This window comes from Bactrocera latifrons, unplaced genomic scaffold (assembly GCF_001853355.1).
Source record: "Bactrocera latifrons isolate USDA-ARS-PBARC rearing strain unplaced genomic scaffold, ASM185335v1 scaffold_101, whole genome shotgun sequence".
In the NCBI taxonomy this organism is placed as follows: Eukaryota; Metazoa; Arthropoda; class Insecta; order Diptera; family Tephritidae; genus Bactrocera; species Bactrocera latifrons.
In genome coordinates this window covers 157,982-177,937 of record NW_017534420.1, presented here as the reverse complement: position 1 = coordinate 177,937, position 19,956 = coordinate 157,982, and the positions used below count along the sequence as shown (strand labels likewise).

Sequence of the window (19,956 nt, the reverse complement as noted above, 5' to 3'; positions counted from 1 at the left end):
ATTTATGTGTGACCCTTAATTGGATTTTCTGAGATAATTGCTACAATTTAGCTAAACAACTGTGTGAACCACAAAAAAGCAATCAGCAAAGTTTTCCCTCTGAGGATATTACATGGTCATGGAGTCAAACATTTATCTCAAGAAAGTTTGTTCTTTTAGTAATGAAATATGTTTAGAATAACGTGTAGGCATATGATTATTTGTATGTTATCGCTAAATTCATTTCTCAAGCTCAGCTGTTGTTTTTGATAAGAAATGGTTGAACTGAAGTTCCAATATATTTATAAATAAACATTTAAGCAATTAAAATGTCAGAGAGTGCTAATTTACGACAAAATTTACAAAATATTCCTTCAGTATTTGAGATAAGTGCCGCTGAAACTCTAGATTCTCTTATCTATCCTGCACTTGGTAAAATATTTGATTATCTTAATCTTGGAGTGGACTTTAAGCTTTTAGGTGCATACAGGTTAAAAGGAGAGGTGTCTCCCATATTGACATGGGTACTACAATATTTATATTTGCGCAATAGAAACGCTTCATTTGGAGAAAGTTTCTATGGTTTGCAACGAACAGGAATGACATCAGGTGAATTGATGACACGACAGCAGAAACTGATATCTGCCAGTATCTTAACRTTAATGCCAGTCTTAGAGCGGAATTTAAAAACACGCAGCGCTCATCACGAAGACATTTCAATTTGGGAACGACATATGCTGAATGTTTTGCGTGCGTACCATGCTTCTAAAGCAATACACACCTTCTTATATTTAATAAAGTATGCCAGAAGCCACTCTCCTATCTTTCGAGCATTAAATTTATCATTGAGGTATCCTAACGAACCACCAAAAGACGATAAGATCACCTATGTGTTTCTCAAGTTACTCGAAGTTTTTGCTTTCTTTCTCCAATTCATTCAATGGTGGTATTCTAATGATCAGCGCCGTAAAGTAGGAGGAACCTTGAAAAATCCAATGCCATTTAAAAATAAAACTGACATGTCCAAAGAGAATATTCCACCAAAGGGTGATTGCCCGGTATGTCTCATGAAAATTCAAACACCTACCGCGTGCAGCATATCTGGATATGTGTACTGCTGGAAATGCATAATTTTCCACTTAAAAGAACGTTCTACTTGCCCAGTTACTGGATACAAAATCACACTGGATGATTTAGTTCGAATTTATGAAACATGATATTGAATCCTCTATTGCCAATCACTCATTAATAAGTTTGTTTAAGCTATACATTTGATATACAGTAGACTTTAGACTTAGACTTTGTTACTGTTTTTATGGCTTTGGTTAGTATTTACCTACAATGTTTTCTCAAAATTAAAAACAATAAAGTATATCTAATATCTCAGATAGATTTATTATTGCTATCTACTTATATGATTTTAGCACTAAAAKTATTTTGAGCAAAATATAACATACAAAGCACGTACATATGCATGTGCACTGTTTTGAGCGTGCGTTAATTCGTTTATTATTTAAACTCGCTACTAACGATTGTGTAAAAATAAGTTTTTCATTAAAGTAAAGTTAAGTAATCTTTTGACTTAATATATGCATATATGTACTATATATGCGTATACACCACATATGTTTACTTGCACTTAAGGTGCTGGAGTAAAAAAACATATAATATTGCAATTAATACAATTAATTAAAATTGAGATAAGTAAAGCCCTCGTTCCCAGTCAAAAGTAATATGCATAGCATGGAAATCCCAGTATGCAGTCATATGGTAGGCCATATTCGTAAGGACAACGACATACTCGAAAAGCGCAAAAAACGTGTAAACTATATAAGAAAATACAAATTACATTTATTATTTGATGACATTTCATTTAAATTAGAACTTACCGCCCGGCTCACAAGAGGAATTATGCCGCAAGAAGCAGTAACCAGCCAAAATAAAAGCTGTTACATTTGTTACAAACAAATTTCTTTTGTACAACAATGATTTCTCTTCCATTGGCAAGAGCGATATCTTACGTCCATTCTTGTTTAGAAAGTAAGATATAAGCATATACATCTCACTGCAGGCAATAAAAACAACGAAAGAATTTCGATGTATCGGATAATTATCTAACGATGTCCACAATGACAAACTTAGGAGCGCAAAATTCTCCACCATATTTAACAAACATGCTAAAATAGCATATACACGTCGATTACGCCTTATTGTATCCTTATAGTATTGCATGTACATTTTGACAACAGCTATTCGAAAAGGTAACTGCATTGTAATCGCTAAGCGCCAAACGGTTTTTTGTGGTTCATAATTTCCAATGGCTGCCGATATGGAGGGTAAATAATTAGGTACATCACAGTGCGTTGAAGTTGAACGTTCAAATTCAAAGATTAACGACCAAATTACACAAAATGCAAAACTGCCAAGTGGCAGACTCACAACTGCAAATGCAATTCTTCCAAAAGGAACGCGGAATAAAGGTTTCGGACCATCCAGTCGGGTATATGTGGTTAATGTTGGTAACATATCTTAAAATAGGTTTGTCACAGTTTCGTCTACTTAATACTTAACATCGTTTATGAATATATTAACTCCCTATTTATTTCACGCCCTCAATATGAAGACATTTTTACTTAAATCGACCTGAGCTAGCACCCAAATCAGCTGTGGAGTTTGACAACTTATTTATTGATTTTGGTAAACAAAAACAATAAATATGGAAAGATATATCGACCATACAATTCGATATATTTATCATCCAAAACTAATCGACATTGTTATTAACGAATTTTAGGTCCAAATTTATTTTCTTTATATTTAATCGTAAAAGTTCAAAGTTAACCCGCGGCATATAACTAAAAAGACAGTAGCAAATATTTTAAAGTATACAATTTACGTTAAAATATCGTTTATGTACTCTCACAAAATGTTGTTCTAATTTATAATAGCAATGTTTAGCTAACTACTATTTTTATCGCCTAAAACTAATCGAGATAAGTAGAGAGTTATAGCGGGATTCTGTAAGCAGRCTCTAATCTCTATTTGAGACATTTTKTGGTAAAATCTCAATTTGTGACTAGTTACTATTCAATAAAAAGTCTCTATCTTTAGCCTCAAAATATTGCCTCAAATTTGAGACCTGGTAGTTAGCAAGTCACAAAAGCAAAAAGAACTCTTGTCAGCCATTTTGAATATACTGAGCAGAGATCATCATTAATATTAATCGATTGTCATTTTTTTATATTTTTTAAGCAACCCAAACACAAAAAGGTTAAAAATAAATCATTTTTACAAAAATTTCGAAAATATTATGAAACCAAATCAACATATAATTTTATTTTGATTGATAATTACCTTTTTTGACTATGTTATAGAAAATTTAATTTTTGTTATCGACATATTTATTTTCATCCAAGTTTAAAAGCATCTCTGAATTATTAAATGTAATAGATTTTGTGACTGCCACTTACAGAATAGCAAAATCGTCTCAAGCCTCAAAAATTTTCTCTATCAAATTTAGAGACTTGATACTGTATCACCGTACAGAATCGCACGGTTATACATACATATGTATATATATAAATACTGTATATACTGGGTGTAAAAATTGAAGTATCGTCATGAAACTTTACACATATGTTCCTTTATAAAATCAGGAGAATAATATTATGTTTTATTAGCATCACAGACGTGAGAAACAGCTGTGGGCTGAAACATAAAAAGACTTGGGCAGGTCGTCCCCTTAAAAGGTTTAAAGTATGAATGTATCTCATAAATCTGTAATACCATCTTCCGATCAAAATTTTTAATAGGTTAGATAACATCTATTCACTATTACCATGTTCCGGCCGAAACTTAATCAGGAAACTTAGGACATTTAGTAGATTATTGAGATAATCTTAAGCAAGATTTCCCCATACAAAAATGCCTCTTGCTAATCTCRTCGTCTCTAAGGGGATTTGAAGCTAATCTAATTGAAATTTCCCCATTCGAACCTTATTTAGCGATATCTGTTTGTTACTAGGAAAATTTTTCACATTAACCTAGCGAGAGAAAAAAAGTTTAAACAACATGAAATCGCCTGGCAATAGGCTTCCCAAACCATAAGCTACTTGGAAAATATTAAAAAAAAAGGACTTTTACAATCTGTAAATATTTTATTGTCAAAAATAGATGTTTTATAAATCTGTGTGTGAGAGCACCTCAAAATTAGCGGTTTTTATAACATTTTCCATTRTGGCCAAAATGTCTCAATTTTGAGGTAAAGCCTCAATTTGTGAGCAGTTGCTATTCACAACACAGTCTCTTATCTTTAGTCACAAAATATTGTCTCAAATTTGTGACCTGATAGTGTTGTTTGTCATTTTGAATATACCGAATAGAGATCATCATAGATAATAAGCTATTGTCTTTTTTATAAGAACGAAAAAGTTAAAAATTAATCAATTTACATAAATTTCGTATATATTCGGAAACAAACGCAAAATATATTTTATTTTTTTTTAGTAATTATGCATTTTGACTATGCTATATAAAGTTTAATATTTGTTATCGACATATTTATAACTTTCATTCAAGTTTAAATACATAAATCATGATTAGATCTGTTAGTTTTCAATTGAGAGATATTTGTGACTGTTGTGTTACTGAATTACAAAACCGTCTCACGTCACAAAAATTGTCCCTAGTTTAAAATCTCAATTGTAGAAACTTGTGACTGTATCACAGTATAGAAACGTTCGGTAAGACTTGATACTGTATCACAGTAGAGAATCGCACGGTAAACCTGTAATTATGCGAATATAATTGCTTCATTGAATGGTAGATTATAAAAAAGTTTTAGAGACAAGGCAAATTTTAAGTTTGAAAAGCAACCCTACACTGTTGGAATTATTATCGTTTTCATGATTCTTTTTATGTTTTGCTTTTCTCTGTATTCATATTTTCGTTGCAGAGAGAAAAGAATTTAGAACGCAAAAATACTTTGAGAAAAAGTACTGGATATAATTTAAATTAAAATTTTGGGAAAAAAGAATTATTGTATAACATTCTATTAAAATTTAAAGACGTTAGGCTGCTATAAGCTACGGAAAAGATGACTATTTTAACGAAACCATCTAATGAGAAAAAAGGGGAGAAGGTACCACTACCATTGGCTTTGGGTGGCCATGATGATGCATCATCATTCCGAGGAGGTGCTGCACACGGAAATCTTTTGGGAGTAAGTTTTATTACTCTTTTGTCATATTTTGTACGTTTCGGTAAATTACAGCTAAGTAAAAAATGTGTGATTTAGAATGCTATGCATGTGTATGTATGTAAAGGGCTGGACAAGAAATAAGTTTGTATTTTCAACTTTGTATTATACAACAAACAAAAGGGTTAACCTTCCAATTATCGTATTTGTAAGTAAACAACAACATAACGGTGTACGGCACTGAAGTTCATTTGATTCAATATATAGTTATGTGCATATTGTAGTTGAAACTTTGTCCTTTATAGTAAGGACACTTATTGATTTTCCTAATATAAGAAAAAATATATAAATTTACCTTTAACAACATGAATGTGCACTAAGATTCTCAAATTAATCAAATATTTTAGAGAAATCCTTAGAGTTTCTTAAAATATGTGGAGTACATTGGCAATAAAAAACTGCTCTGTGAATAATATCAATGCACAATGTATGCAATTATATTGTTCCTAATATATTATACAAAGATTATTTTTGTTTTTCGTTCGTGAAATTTTCATATATGCGAGTTATTAGTTGAATTCTTGGTCATATTTTATACAAACATTTATTTGTATATATACATATATACGCACATACTATTCTCTACATCTTCGGATGTGAAACGGCATTCCCAATATTTCAAATTAATTAGAAATATTCATATATAATAAAAACAGCGTAGAAGTAAGAATGAGTCAATAAAAAATATCTCGGCCAGACATATTTCTCCAGCTAAGCACTTGCTCCAATCAACGGCATTCGACGTGTAAAGTTATCTGTATTATTTATAAATGTGTGTAATTGTTATGGTCATGAGTAAGCAACTTCCACTTCCATAAGCAAAATGCTTTCTCTCCCTTGTATATTAATAAGAAGTTTATTATGTAGAAGTCAGCTTAAAAAAATGGTGGTTCTGAACTTTTGTACCTTTTGCTATCATTTGTGTTTTTTACATACTATATTATATATTTCAAAAGCCTGTTCTAGTTAAAAGCGTAGCCGTTCCCACGTTTGGTATGTTTTCATAGAAAAATGGTAAGCTGACATATTGTTTTGGAATCCAGAAAGTAAAATAAAAAAAATTAATTCAAAAGAGARACTGCTAATAAAAAAATATGGACTATTTATGCTCAATGTAATCAAACGAATAATAAAAATGTTTATATATATTATTGACCCAGGCTCGCTATCAGGGTGACATAGATGGCGAATCTATGGTTTTCAATCGCCCACCTTCATGCATCAAAACCGTGTTGTTATTTCTAATTGCTGTCGTAGTCATGATGATGGGCCTACTTGGTGGATTTACTCTATATCGCGCTTATGCACCCACTACTTCAAATTTACATTACCGTGCACTTTGCGACATTCCATATATGCAGACTGGTAATATAACTATACCGCGTCTGTATGAGGAACGTGATGAGCTAGATTGGCGTAACCTTTTTTCGCGTTTTACAAACTACAACGGCAATAACGACTTGAGTGATGATTTCTTCCGTGAGGAAATCGATGTGGATATGAGCGATTCAGAAAGTTTCGCAAAAATTGATGTACCCGATTTCAAAGATGGACGGCGGGGACGTTTTATGCATGATTTTAAAAAGAATCAATCGGCAATTATTGATACCACTGCAAATCGTTGCTTCATAATGCCACTTGACCGTGACACCACATTACCACCAAAGAGTTTTGTAGATTTAATGCAAAAGATGGGTTCAGGATACTATAACATCGACACTGATCGCGTTCGTCGCAATATGCGTGTAGTTACCCCGCCTGTAACTGATCTCTCAATGATCTCAGAGAGAATTGCTAACGAATGCTATGATATGAGAGTTTACATGTTGGAGAACTACGTTTCAGGAGGTTAGTATAATTGCTAATTTTAGTTATTACTTTCATTAAGTCACAATATATGTAAATAAACACAAACTCTTAAATTTATGTAATTTTCAGTATTTAAACGTGAAGCTATTCCTGTGGCWGAAACTGACAGGTTCACTGAATTCATGGGCAAAGGTGTGGTTGAATTTAATTTGATAAATATGAATGATATAGAGGAATTTGAACGGAAACAGCAGTAAAATCATTCAAATATTGTTTAGAAATCGTATACATTAATTGCGGTGCTCTCAAGCATTTTTGTAGGATGTAGTTTGTATGATTGCAAAACTTGATGTTGATAAATTAGCGGCTGTATTCAAATTTATTAACCGACAACAAAAAAATTTTTTTTTTTATATAATTAACGACTGCATTACCCTTACCTTATATATTCCTAGCAAATTATTGTATGAAGSGTATTTGGAAAATTACGAAATATTGTATTAATATATGTATTCGATTTTTTTATTATTTCGAAATTATTATTAGAAAATTGGAGTTTATCGATTTGTATTAACTTTATTATTACTTCAAACATGTATTGTAAATTTACCATAATATTTCCAATTGATTCAAATTTGTATTTTATAAACTTTACTTCCGACATAATTTTATTCACTTGCGTATATTTTTTTAAAAATAAATTCGAAATAATCAAAAATGCATCAAGTTAAACGATCAAGCATGGTTAACAAATACAACAAAAACAAAATTAAAGTTTAATGACAAACAAATTGAACATACGTATTTTAAAGAACCCGAAATATTATCAATTATTGTGCATAAGAAACAATTGCGTACCTAAAAGAAAATTAATTGTGACAAATATTAAAAACGTGCTAAAATAAATGTATAGCTCATCAGGCATCTGTATGTATGTCATGAACTAGAAGTGTGGCAGAACTAACTTCTGTTGGTATCAGGTGGTGGCACGTTGTTAAGAAAATTTCGATAATCTTCAATATGACTACGGTATAAAAATCAATAATGAACTACAATGTCACACAATTTATACATTATAATAATTTCCTATTACAACTTTACAAATKCTTTTATGTAGTAACATACTTTATATATTCCAATGTACTATAATAACTATCAATATATTCATATTTTATTGGCCAATTTTAAAACACAAATTATTTTACATAATTTATAAAAGTATTGTATTGTTATCGAATGTGATGCACTAGTTCCATTTTATATAATTTGAAAAGTACCCCTCTATATATTTTATAATGTAAACTTATGATTGCAATGTTTTGAATCGTTTGCAACTATAACTAAAGAAAGCACTCTCTATTTTCAACAGAAAAAATAAGTTGGTCAATTTCAATTTTGAACATATCAACATAATTGCTTTTTACGATTGATTCGATATTTAATAACAACAAAGAATACAATAAATCAAATTTTCAATGTTAAAATATAATGTTAATAAAGGAAAATCACCTTCAGTCTTATTCCTTTTGTTTCAATTTCTCAAATTACTGCATCATCGAATTTGCAGTTTTACTGTCAGTTTTCTCCTCCTTGTAGCGATGTCCGTAATTAGGTTAACTTATAGTACCCGGTTGTCTCGTAATGGGTATGGGTCTTATGCCAGATGGAGGTTCAGTATAATTCGAACTGAAGCATTCGAATTACCGGACGTTACCACTTTTGCGAACTTTAAAAGCGCTTTACTTACATATATTCTGTACCCGACGAATGACATTTGAAAAGCTCATAAACTTTATTCTTTCCCAGAATGCTCTTTTAGCCCAGAACCCAGTACATATGCGGTCACTTTCCGGCATCCATCTCCTGTATGTTCGTAATTACTTTGATGTGTCTTGAAACGTTTGAAGAACTGAGACATTCAAAGTTTTTTTGATTTATTTATTTTGCTGTTTACTTAAAACTACTTAATATGCAATTATTATACATGTATACAGCCTTACTAACAGAAATAATATTTAAATAAAAGGCCGACACAGCGCCAGTGTGTGATCCACTCCAAAAGCAACTTTTATTACTTTGCCGTTCACTGCTGTTTTGAAGGGGAAAAATTGATCTTTTTTATGGCCTAAGCCTAGATGGCCGAAACGATTCTTACCCCACATAAAGAGATCACCGTCTGAGTTTATCGCACCCATATGAAACACGCCACACCCAATTGATGTCACATGAGTTTTGTCACTGAAGTCATTGCGGCCGAACAAAGGAGGCAATAATTGTTGTGGTTTCGAAGTTTGCTCCACTCGAGGACCAAATCCTAGTATACCGTAACCCCAGGTATACACAAGTCCATCCTCATTTAATAGCATGCAAAACGATCCACCTGCTGCTATATCTTTAATCTTACCAATGCCTTTAGTTAAGGATAATGCGCGAGGTGTATTGACTTGGGTATCGGCATTTTCACTACTATCTAGTTGGCCATATTCAGAATTTCCCCATCCAAATACTTCACCTTTGTCGTTTAAAGCCAAAACACAATCTGATGCGCATGCTAACTTTGTTATGCGTTGATCAACAATTTCACCTTTGGCTAATTCAATTTCACCGCTTGTATTGTAATGTCCTTTTCCTGTTTGACCATCTGCACCCCACCCACAAGTGTATACACAACCCAGTTTAGTTACGAACATAGTGTGATCTTGACCACATTCTACAGAAATAATTTCATCATTTGGTTTACAAATTTCCTTTTCTGATATTCGATGTATAAGCGCGCTACCACGATAGTCTTCATTTTCGATTATAGGTCGTCCGCACTGGCCATATGAATTATTACCCATAGTAAAAATGGTTCCATTTTGTGTAATTACGACCAAATGAGCGCGCCCAGCCGACATACAGCGCACTTGCATATCTGCGTCAGTTTCATTTTCGAGCCTGGGAAGGTTTATGGCGGTAGGATAGATTATTACATCTAATTTAGATGGCTCTTTTAAGCTACCCTTAACTTGAAATCCTAACTGTGAATCAGTATTTAATCCAGAGCCAAAAAGAGTCTGACCATCGGATCGTTGAACTGCAAAGGCAGAGAACCCATAGCCGGCCGCAATGTCTATGACATCTGTGTTAACTGAAAACTGCATTCGTGTTGGATGGTGGACCATTTCTGTGTAGCGTTCTTTGGATTTTCGGATGTTAGTTTGAAGACCCAGAGCACCAGTCTCCTGAAAACCCCAAACATAAACTCGACGCTGTTTTGTATCCGACACTTTAGGGGTGAAAGCTGTAAAACAAGTTAGCTGTTATATATTTTACGCCAGAAACCWTTTTACTTACCCAAAACCTTTGATTTATCTTGCATTAAGACGCTCCGCTTTGCTTTAGTGGTATACTGACGTTCTGACAGACGATAAATCCTTTTAAAGCTTCGGAGCATTTTTGCAATCGATTTGAGGATTATTTATTATGAAATTGAAAAAACGAGGACGAACCCCACGAAAAATCTAATTAGAATTAGTTATTCACAGCTGTTTCAAGTAAACAGCTKTCCTGGGCATGCATGAGATTGTGTACATACGTACGCATATTAAGGTGGTTCCTTGTCGGTTTCGTATATAGTAAAATTTAWATAAAGTAACTTTTATACATATGAAACTCACACAAAAATACGTAAGAGCTGTTATTTAAATGCATGTACATACATTACAGAATTAATTATAATTTGTACCATTCAACTGATGCAAGTAATCTAGAGATATATCTTACGTTAAGACAATTGCAATAAGAACATAACTTTCTAAAATATTTATATTGCGAGCATTGTCAAATACAAATATCTGAATATCATTATATTTATTACGAAGAATCCAATCATCGTTTTTCTTATCTATAGGTGTTTGGGGGAAAAAAGTCTTAAATATATAATATATATAAAATTGTCCCATTATTCCCATCTACTGTAAAAAGTCGTTGCTTGAAATACAGCGCCATCTACATTTTTATGGTAATAACATATTATTCTTAATTCACAATAAGAGCTTATGAAAATGATTGGCTTGGTAACACTATTGACAAATAGAAAATGTTTACGCGGAAACTCTGGTTCAGGTCGCAGACAGATGGCGATGAAAAAAGAGTTGCTGGAACGAAGTTGTCGGAGTGTCAAAGTGTCGGAGAAAAATTGTGAACCAGTGAAAATTTTGATATAATTAAAAATATTTGAAATACTTACAGTGAATTTGTTAAGGCTCATATAATATAGAAGTATTCAATGATATGAAAAGTGCATATATCCAATTTTTAAAGGAGTATATGGTCCAAGTCACCAAGTGAAAATTTCAATGAAGCAGATTTATTACTATACAAATCAATATTAAATAAATATAAAAAAATAATGATAAATACCGTGCTTAAGTGTTAAACTAATAATTTTCTATTATACCGGTAAAAGTCAATTCGCCGATTTTTTCTACTCGGTGAAAAATTTGTTATAATTAACGAGCGCCGCCCTTAAATAGTGTACCAAGTACCGAGCGTTTAAACGAATACATGAATAGAGTTCATTCAAATTTTATTGAAACAATTTCTAGGACAATATATCTGGATTAACAACAATAATTTTTGGCATATCGGCGTAATGTTATTGCATTAAAAGGCTGGGGCTGTGCGAATTTGCTTTTCGATAAAAACCGAAAATCGTCTCCGGTAGGTACACACAAAAATTCATTCTACTTTTTGCTCCTCTTTCATACTCTGTACACATTCGCTCATGTGCAATATGCGCTTCTGTCCCACAATTGTGCTTGTTCGTACTCTCCACTCAATATAGAAGGGGTCTTCCTACCTATAGATAAAAGAGTCCTTCGCCAATAAACCCAAATATTTGGCTGGGAATCTACATTTTTATGTACATAGATACAAGAATTTTGAAAATGTTTCCTTTGCCATACGTTTGGCCTTCCTGTTACGTTTTTCCGTATCAACATATACATTGGTGGTGGGTGGATAATAGATAGGGTGGAAATCCGTATAGGCTCATTCGGTATGTTTTCGGTTTTAAGAGATTAGGAATACAATTCCTATGATTGGAATTCTCAAGAAATATTTAAATTCACCACTTAATGTGTAAACTGGTGTCTCCGAATTAATGGTAAATAATAATTAATCTAAACTATTTTTCAATTAAATATTTTTAAAAATGGTTTATAATGACTTACAAACTTATATTCGTAATAGGAAAACACAATTAATGTTTTATACTGTTCTGACATTACTAATATTTGTTTCATCCCTTAAATAGTTTCTCTTTTGCATATGAGAGCATTATTTTTCCGACTTCGGATGGGAGTTTCCATATTCACCTCTCTTGTTTTCGCGTCTTCCCACATTCTACCTTTAAAAAAGTTGCAAAGGTTTCTTACACATATATATATATATGCATATATACATATGTTTAAAGGATATTTAATAAACAATATGTTTTTTATCCATATGTTCAAAGTAAAAATTGGGCGTGTTAGATACATAAGGTAGGTGCCGATATTTTAAAGAAAAGGTGTATATTAACAACATTAATTTTTTAATAAGGTTCTGATGTGTATCAAAATTTGTGGGGTATGGTTTTCGCTTTTTTTAATATTTCTTAATTTCGTGTTAGTATAATAGCAAAGTTATAGACTTTTATACATACAATTTTATGTAAAATGAAGACGTATTTATAAAATGATATAAGTTTATGGTGGTTTGACAAATGATAATTCATTTGTCCTGCATTACCTTTGTACCAATGACTTAACCTTTGCCATATATTTTCAAAAAGGGGGAAATCGGCAGTGTACATGGCTATGTCTGCCGTACTATACCCAAAAAGTAAAGCACCACTTTACTCCTGGTAATGTAAGGTGATACCCTCAACACACCACCAGCAAGGCACTTTCTTTAAATCAATGTTTACATACTATTCTTATTCAATGCAAACCTATTTCCATGTACATATATATGTAAATACATATGTATATATGGTACAGGAATTATTTCTCATGCCTTTGGTACTTCCCATGTCAGTTAATGCATTGACTAATATTCAGCATCTCTGTGTAGATTACAGTTAGATATATTTTATGCAGACCTCTTATTACCTAATTTTTGACAGGTTTCTCAATAAATACATAAATTTTTCGAAAGTTTCTAAGACATTATAAAAAAAATATAAAATAAAAAAATATTATATTATTGTATAAAGATTTCGAATAAGATTCGGTGTTCTCAAATTTTTGCCCATAGCAAAAATAAACTCTGATTCAATAAAATTAAAAAGTAAATGTATCCTTAAAATTAAAATTTATATTTGTGAATATTAAAAATATAGTAATTTTCTTCAAATGTTTTGAAGAATTAAGGCTGTTAATAAGTATGATGATTCCCATTATAGATTTTCACATTGTTGACTCGTAATGACATTGATTTAACCAAAGATTTAAATTTTATGTGCCGATTGAAGCWCATTCCCCCTGTTTTGCCATTTTTAATTTGTGGCGTCACCACATAAGGTGTAAACATGGACTTTTTGCAGACCACCCCAAAAGCGGAATTTTGGCGGATTTTAAAGATCTTTTAGCAAGAGTTGCATTGTTGTATTTTTGTCTTAAGGTCTGGATGTGGTACCATAGAAATTCTCATTATTCTTACGAACAATTCATTTAATCAATGAGTACACGGCGTTTAATTTGATGTTTGCATCTATAATATTTTTTTTTTGGTTTTTTCTACCACGGCGCTTATTAGTACCATATTTTTGCTAATTTTAATAAAAAATTATTAGCAGAATTGTAGTGATTGATCTATATATCTGACATTCGACTAGTGCAAAAGTACTTGAAAAATTGGGACAATTGGTTGTTGATATATGAATCTAAGTAAAGAAATTATATTTGCACACATATTTTGTGTTTTAACTTTATTTCTCTAACTGTTCACTTGTTTTCATAGATTCTGGTAATTCTGTACAGTTAATCGATAGATTTTTTTTATTTGCAGTAGCTTTTGTGGATTTATTTTAAATATAGTAGAAAATATTTATATGTGCGCGACAGTATTAGTCGATTGTTTTTTTTTTTAAGATGCGTATTTAGTACTAGTAGTTAATAATTTAAAATTAAAATAAAAATCTAATCAATAGTTTTGGGGTTGTAGTCAACTATGCCACTGGAACTAGTCTTTAAGCAGGGATGAGTGTTGAAGCAGGAGAGAACACTAGATTCGCGAGAAAATGAAATAGAAATAAAAAATATTTGCTCGGTACTAATCCACCGTTGAATTGCAATTAGCAATTTGGCAACACATTGCTGATTATTGCATTAGGAAGGGGCACCTGTGGCCGCCCACAAAAGTGGCGGTAGCAATAAATTGATTTCAGATGTTTACAAGAGAGCAACTTTGACAGTTAGATCTCAAAAATCGACTATTAAGTTGTGAGCCAATGCTGGTGTTAAAGGATAAGCTTACACAATGTTCAAAGGGTGCGAAGGAACGGTCCATATCTGAAACTAGCAAAACTTAGACAAAAAACACCACTTAAAATTCCCTGAAAAGAAACACAATTATTATCCCAAAAATAGATTATTTTGAAAAGGCCCATCTATACAATTATTATTGAATTCTAATATAAATGCGCATACGAATAAAAAGAACCAATCAGCAACTCTTGGTTTCTCGCACAGTCTGTTCCGTGCGTCAGACCGTCAGACGTCCGAATGTTACATCAGTCAAGTGTAATTTCTGCACTAGCTGGTGTCACTTCTCGGCGTGTTCCGGCTTGCGCACCACACGTAAGTGGAGTGAATGCTACGTTTCCCCATGCGGCAGGAGTCTGCCCCCGCAACACACTACAGTGGCGTCGCCAACAAACACTCCACCGCCCCTGCGGGTTCTGCAGCTGCAACAATCACCACCTTCACGTCACTCCCTCACCCCTAGGATCATTCACGGACACCTGCGACAAACCCGAATACTCCAATTAACTGCAATGGACTCCAGAGCAAGATCGAGGAGATAGTTGCACTTATGAATCGGGAACGCGTATTGATAGCTGCGGTCCAGGAAACCAAGTTAAACAGCCGCTCAAATCTTCTGAGTTGTACCGGTTTCAACGTTTTRCATAAAGATCGCGAGCGAGATAATGGTGGCGGCCTAGCCTTCATATTGCACAACTCCGTGCAGTATCGTCTAATCAATGAGGACGTCGACCGCAGGGATACTACTCTAGAATGTCAGGGCATAGTAATATATACATCCCCCCAGTTACATGTTACCCTACAAGATATCACCCGAATATAGGTGCGCTATTTCGTGGTGAGAACCGTCTTCCCTTTGGTCCGACCCCGTCGAAACAGCACGTTAACTGGGCTTCCCGYTAGATGACCTCGACGGGGGTTTAGATAACCGTTAAAACAACAACAACAACAACAACATAGTAGGTCATGTAATGGAAAAATATAGTTAAGAATACTCACTTTCAAGTTGATCGGTCCAGTTGTCGTTGAGTTATGATGCCAGCGGTTTTGATTTAGTTTAATTTTTTAGTTGATTTCGTAAAAAAAATTATGAAAAATATTATAATAGAAAATTTATTTAGTTTTGATTAACCAAAAATATTTAATCCTGAAGATTACTAATCTAATGATATTCTAATGTCTGATAACATAATTTTACACGTTGACAAGCCATTACCGGCAAAGGACATTTCTCTCAACAACTCTCTTCCGAACTATTCGAAATTTTTACATCACTAACAATAGCAAACAAATTGATTTTGGTGAATGCCAGTGAAAAATATGAGCTTTTCATAGCTTRTATTTCAAATAAGATCAGCATTTGTTTTCAAGGATCTGGCTTCACTTGGAATATCTAATTGGCGCCACGTAGCGAAAAGAAGAAACGACTTGCGCGCTGTTGTTTACTCGGCTATAATTGCGTAAGCGGTGACTACGCCAATCAAGAAGAAGAAGAATACTAGTTAATGAAAGTTATTTTGTTATGGTTATATATTCTTCATAAAGTTATTTTTAATAAAAAGTTTTTCTCATATTAATAATACTTGTAAAAATAATGGCCACCCTAACGCAATAAGCGTAGATAAATACTTTATGTTCTATATCCTTGYGCTAGGCAACAAGCAATCAGCAGCAAAGCCGGTAAAAAATTAATTCCAAGAACAAAATGTCAATGCATAGCCTCTACCTCTACCTATGTAAATGTGCCGAATATTTAAAAATTTTAGGAACGTGAGTCAGTATACATCATACATATGTATATTGTATGTSTGTAGTGGTGTATGCCAACAGAAACGCATACAATTTTGTTTTTGTGGATATTAACTATTGTTTTCGTAATACCACGTTTATTTTTTAACCTGCTACATACATACATATGTATATTATATATATAAGTATACTCGCAGGTATCAATTTTAGTTTTTGTTACTTCGTAACTCATCTGACTTGTTGTCATTGTTTCAGAATATATAAAATTTAACTACTCTACAGACTGCCGCAATTATAGAGGAAACAGAGTTTAGCAAATTTGCTTTTCCAATATTAAATATTTACATTCGAAAATAGTCTGAGGATTTCAGATACTAGGTAGTAGTTTTTAAGCAAATGTTGGGGTTTGGGAACATTTTAAAAAGTGCTTTTCGTTTACTATTTTGTTTGTCTAATAATTCATAATCCGATAAGGAAATACTGTTTGTTTATGTGGTAAAGATACAACAAGACGTTTCATAGAGTTAGGGGCTTGTTAGCTTCTGGTATACGCCTCATAATTTTATTAAAATCGTTTAGGAATAATTAATTAGTAATGAATAAGAAATGTTTACAAATGTTAAGCGTATATATTGATACACAAATAATTAAAATTAATAGACACAAATAAATAAYAAAATAAATAATTTATAATTTTTATACAGTTCCTCGCTATTTTTAACTTCACCAAAAAAGTCTTTCACTGCTGCAATGACTCTCGATTGTTAAAAGAAATTAAATTTAATTCAAGAAAATGTCAGACGTTAAAACAAATTTGATTATTGTCAAAAAAATGCATGTTTTTGTTGTTTATAAATTAAAAAAAGTGTGGAGTGGAATTAAAAATGTAATTTTAAAATAAACTGAATGGCTACGTTGAATTTTGACGGCTATAGTTTAGGAGGCTACAACTTAAAAATATAATATACATTTGAAATATTCTTTTAAAATTATAGTATGTTATTCTTAAATGTACCCACTATCGACATATACAAAAACAAAAAAAAAAAACAAAAAGCAAGAAAAAACGTCAACTTCTGTTGCACCGAAGCTAAATACCCTTCACAGATTCATTTATGTTAGTAACTATGTGCTCAGTTTGTATGGAAGCTATATGCTATATTAATCCGATCTGAACAATTTTTTCGGATATTATATTGTTACCTTAAGCAGTAATYCACGCCAAATTGATTCTGATCGTTCAGTTTGTATGACAGCTATATGCTATAATGAGCCGATCTGAACAATTTCTTCTGATATTTCATTATTTCTATAAACAATAACTCATACCAAATTTCGTGAAGATATATCGTCAAATGAGGAAGTTTCCAATGCAAACATTTGATTCCGATCATCCAGTTTCCATGGTAGCTATATGCTATAGTAATCCGATCTGAAAAATTTCTTCGGATATTACATTGTTGCCTTAAAAAATAATYTATACCAAATTATATGAATATATCTTGTCAAATGTGAAAGTTGTCCATACAAGCATTTGATTCCAAACGTTCAGTTTGTACGGCAGTTATATGTTACAGTGGTCCGATATCGGCAGTTCCGACAAATGAGCAGTTTCTTGAAGAGAAAATGATATCTTGTATCAGGGTATGATAATTATCGAAAATTCACAGTATATGTATTATTTAACCTAAAATAAAATCACTTTAAATTGACTTCTATTAATAATAGTTTTTTGATAATCATATAAATGCATTAATTTTTATAATGTTGCAACATGTTGCTAAGAARAATAATACGTTTGTTTACCTAACGGTTGTTTTTATCAAATAAAACTATTTAAGATAGTTATAAAGTTATATGTATATTTTATGTATATATATATATAATGATCAGACCCGTCGAATTGATTTGAAATCTGGGTGACTATCTGTTGACCGTCCGTCCATCTATCTGTCTGTGCAAGCTATAACTTGAGTAAAAATTGAGATATCTTAGTGAAATTTGGTACACGGGTACATTGTAAAAATGAATGAAATCGGATAATAACCCCGCCCAATCGTCATATAACGGTAGAGTTAATAGCGCAATTATATATACATATAATATAATTTTAGCTGATGCGAACTAAATAAAATATAGCAATAAAACTAAGTCTTAGTTTATGGCCTTCAATATAAGTCAAGAAGATGTCAAAATTAATTTATTTACGATTTYATCGAATAATGAAGGAATTTAGCCGACTTTGATTCCTGCAAGTTGCAAGAGTATAACATTTTTGGTAACACCCGAACTTAGCCCTATCWTACTTGTTCGAAGTCTTTCATCGATTCCTTGCTTAAATACTTTGTTTACAATTAATATGAAAAGTTTTGTGATCCTGCTCTTTATCTACGTTTACTACTTTTTGGCAATATTGTGAGAAGCTGTTCAAAATCCGAAAGATAACGAAAAAATAGTTTAATTGATTATCAAATTCTGTGAGWATATCACAAATGTTCATTTGCGTGTGCATCAGTATTTAAATCACTATACGGAAGACTTTCTTTAGGGCAGCATGATGGAATGTTACCATTTCTTCAGCACTCAATTTATTTTACGTGATTTTCCTCTTTTTCTGTAAAACAATGCAGCCAAATGAAAATACTGCCCGCAAAAAATATTTGCTTTTATTTCCTATAATTAAATTTAGCCAACTTCACGTGCTGTTTTGGCTAGCGCTAGTTCCACAATGCGTTGCTATCTTCCATTTCAGTACTGTGGGTTGACATTTGGTCTTACAACTTTTCTACCTCGTAAACTTGGATGTACATTCGAAATTATGCTTAGTTTTTTTCTTTCAAGGTGTGCCAGCCACAATTTAAGTAGTTGTCTTCCATTCACGTCTTGCTTCAGCAGAAACATGGCACAGATTTTGTGTCATTCGACATTTTCTCTACACTGTGTACTGAAAATATTACCGTAACGTACCAGAAGCCAACGACTGTAGTTGCCTTTTTGCTGAAGGCCTGAAGGTCTTCACTTCAACTAATGAAGATATGGTGTGGTCATAAAGCGAAACAGTGACGAAAACGAAATACAAACAATGCAAGAACTTAGAAACAAGCACTTTGAATAATATTCACACAAAGCCAGAAAAATATCTACAAATACACACATGTTTGTGTACATGTCATTATTTACATGGAAGCAAGTGCTATGAATATCAACCTCAAAGTGAAGTTCATTGGCCATAAAGTGCAGTCGGTGAAGCGCCAAATGAGGAGCTACTGTGGCAAAAATAAATTAAGTAACAGCGGCAATGCTCAGCAATCGTTTATTTACTCTATACAAACATATGCACATAACTATTTACATATGATGTGCAGCACGTACATATATAGTGCATGCAATTAAGAAGGTGCTATATTGCTTTTGTTGTTTCCTTGCTGCTGTTTGTTGTTAGTGCGATATCCTAGCTGGCGCATGTGCTCCAAAGTTATTGATTGACATTCACTATTTCTAGCATTCTAAAAAACGATGGAAAAATGTAAATAGTTGACTGCGTGTATACTGACCGATCCTATGTTTTGATTTTAAGATTTACTTGGGTCTAGATTTGTGCTATCGACTTCGTCTCCCATAAACGGTGTTGGGCTGTATAAACTATGTCTA

The 19,956-nt window shown here is 32.5% G+C and overlaps 5 protein-coding genes across 7 annotated transcripts in view; 3 read left to right on the top strand and 2 right to left on the bottom strand.

Annotated features, from left to right (window-relative positions):
- The first annotated feature begins 228 nt into the window (after nucleotides 1-228).
- LOC108967733 (peroxisome assembly protein 12) lies at nucleotides 229-1,365 on the top strand. Its single transcript, XM_018931338.1, has one exon. The coding sequence runs from the start codon at nucleotides 309-311 to the stop codon at nucleotides 1,194-1,196; it is 888 nt and encodes a 295-aa protein (XP_018786883.1). The 5' UTR covers nucleotides 229-308; the 3' UTR covers nucleotides 1,197-1,365.
- Nucleotides 1,350-2,654, bottom strand: LOC108967740 (post-GPI attachment to proteins factor 2). 2 transcript variants are annotated; one of them, XR_001993279.1, is made up of 3 exons: nucleotides 1,869-2,654; nucleotides 1,603-1,805; nucleotides 1,350-1,566 (listed from the first exon to the last, which is right to left on the bottom strand). XR_001993279.1 is itself a non-coding variant. In XM_018931352.1 (2 exons), exons 1-2 carry the CDS (start codon nucleotides 2,503-2,505, stop codon nucleotides 1,669-1,671), a joined length of 774 nt encoding a protein of 257 aa, XP_018786897.1. In that variant the 5' UTR covers nucleotides 2,506-2,654; the 3' UTR covers nucleotides 1,350-1,668. The 2 variants fall into 2 exon arrangements, 1 of the variants encoding a protein (XP_018786897.1); XM_018931352.1 differs by having other exon boundaries at nucleotides 1,350-1,805.
- Nucleotides 2,655-4,912: 2,258 nt separating this feature from the next.
- Nucleotides 4,913-8,565, top strand: LOC108967946 (integral membrane protein 2B). Of its 2 annotated transcripts, none has more exons than XM_018931650.1 (3): nucleotides 4,913-5,200; nucleotides 6,391-7,084; nucleotides 7,175-8,565. In XM_018931650.1, the coding sequence occupies exons 1-3, from the start codon at nucleotides 5,075-5,077 to the stop codon at nucleotides 7,300-7,302; spliced, it is 948 nt and encodes a 315-aa protein (XP_018787195.1). In that variant the 5' UTR covers nucleotides 4,913-5,074; the 3' UTR covers nucleotides 7,303-8,565. The 2 variants fall into 2 exon arrangements, with proteins under 2 accessions (XP_018787195.1, XP_018787203.1); XM_018931658.1 differs by having other exon boundaries at nucleotides 5,075-5,200; nucleotides 6,397-7,084; nucleotides 7,175-7,302.
- Nucleotides 8,566-8,661: 96 nt separating this feature from the next.
- On the bottom strand, nucleotides 8,662-10,706 carry LOC108967935 (Williams-Beuren syndrome chromosomal region 16 protein). The gene is made up of 2 exons (XM_018931641.1): nucleotides 10,382-10,706; nucleotides 8,662-10,328 (listed from the first exon to the last, which is right to left on the bottom strand). Exons 1-2 carry the CDS (start codon nucleotides 10,479-10,481, stop codon nucleotides 9,061-9,063), a joined length of 1,368 nt encoding a protein of 455 aa, XP_018787186.1. The 5' UTR covers nucleotides 10,482-10,706; the 3' UTR covers nucleotides 8,662-9,060.
- A 465-nt stretch (nucleotides 10,707-11,171) lies between these two features.
- The window catches only part of LOC108967959 (cytoplasmic protein NCK1), a 30,564-nt gene continuing 21,779 nt past the window's right edge, over nucleotides 11,172-19,956 (top strand). Inside the window, exon 1 of the mRNA XM_018931672.1 lies at nucleotides 11,172-11,749. The gene's annotated coding sequence lies outside the window, so the exon portion shown is untranslated. The remainder of the gene's footprint in view (nucleotides 11,750-19,956) is intronic.

Coding starts and splice junctions, on each gene's coding strand:
- LOC108967935 (XM_018931641.1), bottom strand. CDS start 10,481: ATGCTCCGAAGCTTTAAAAGGATTTATCGTCTGTCAGAACGTCAGTAT.
- LOC108967740 (XM_018931352.1), bottom strand. CDS start 2,505: ATGTTACCAACATTAACCACATATACCCGACTGGATGGTCCGAAACCT. Junction 1,806..1,868: donor TTCCTCTTGTGAGCCGGGCG/GTAAGTTCTAAT, acceptor TTTCTTATATAG/TTTACACGTTTTTTGCGCTT.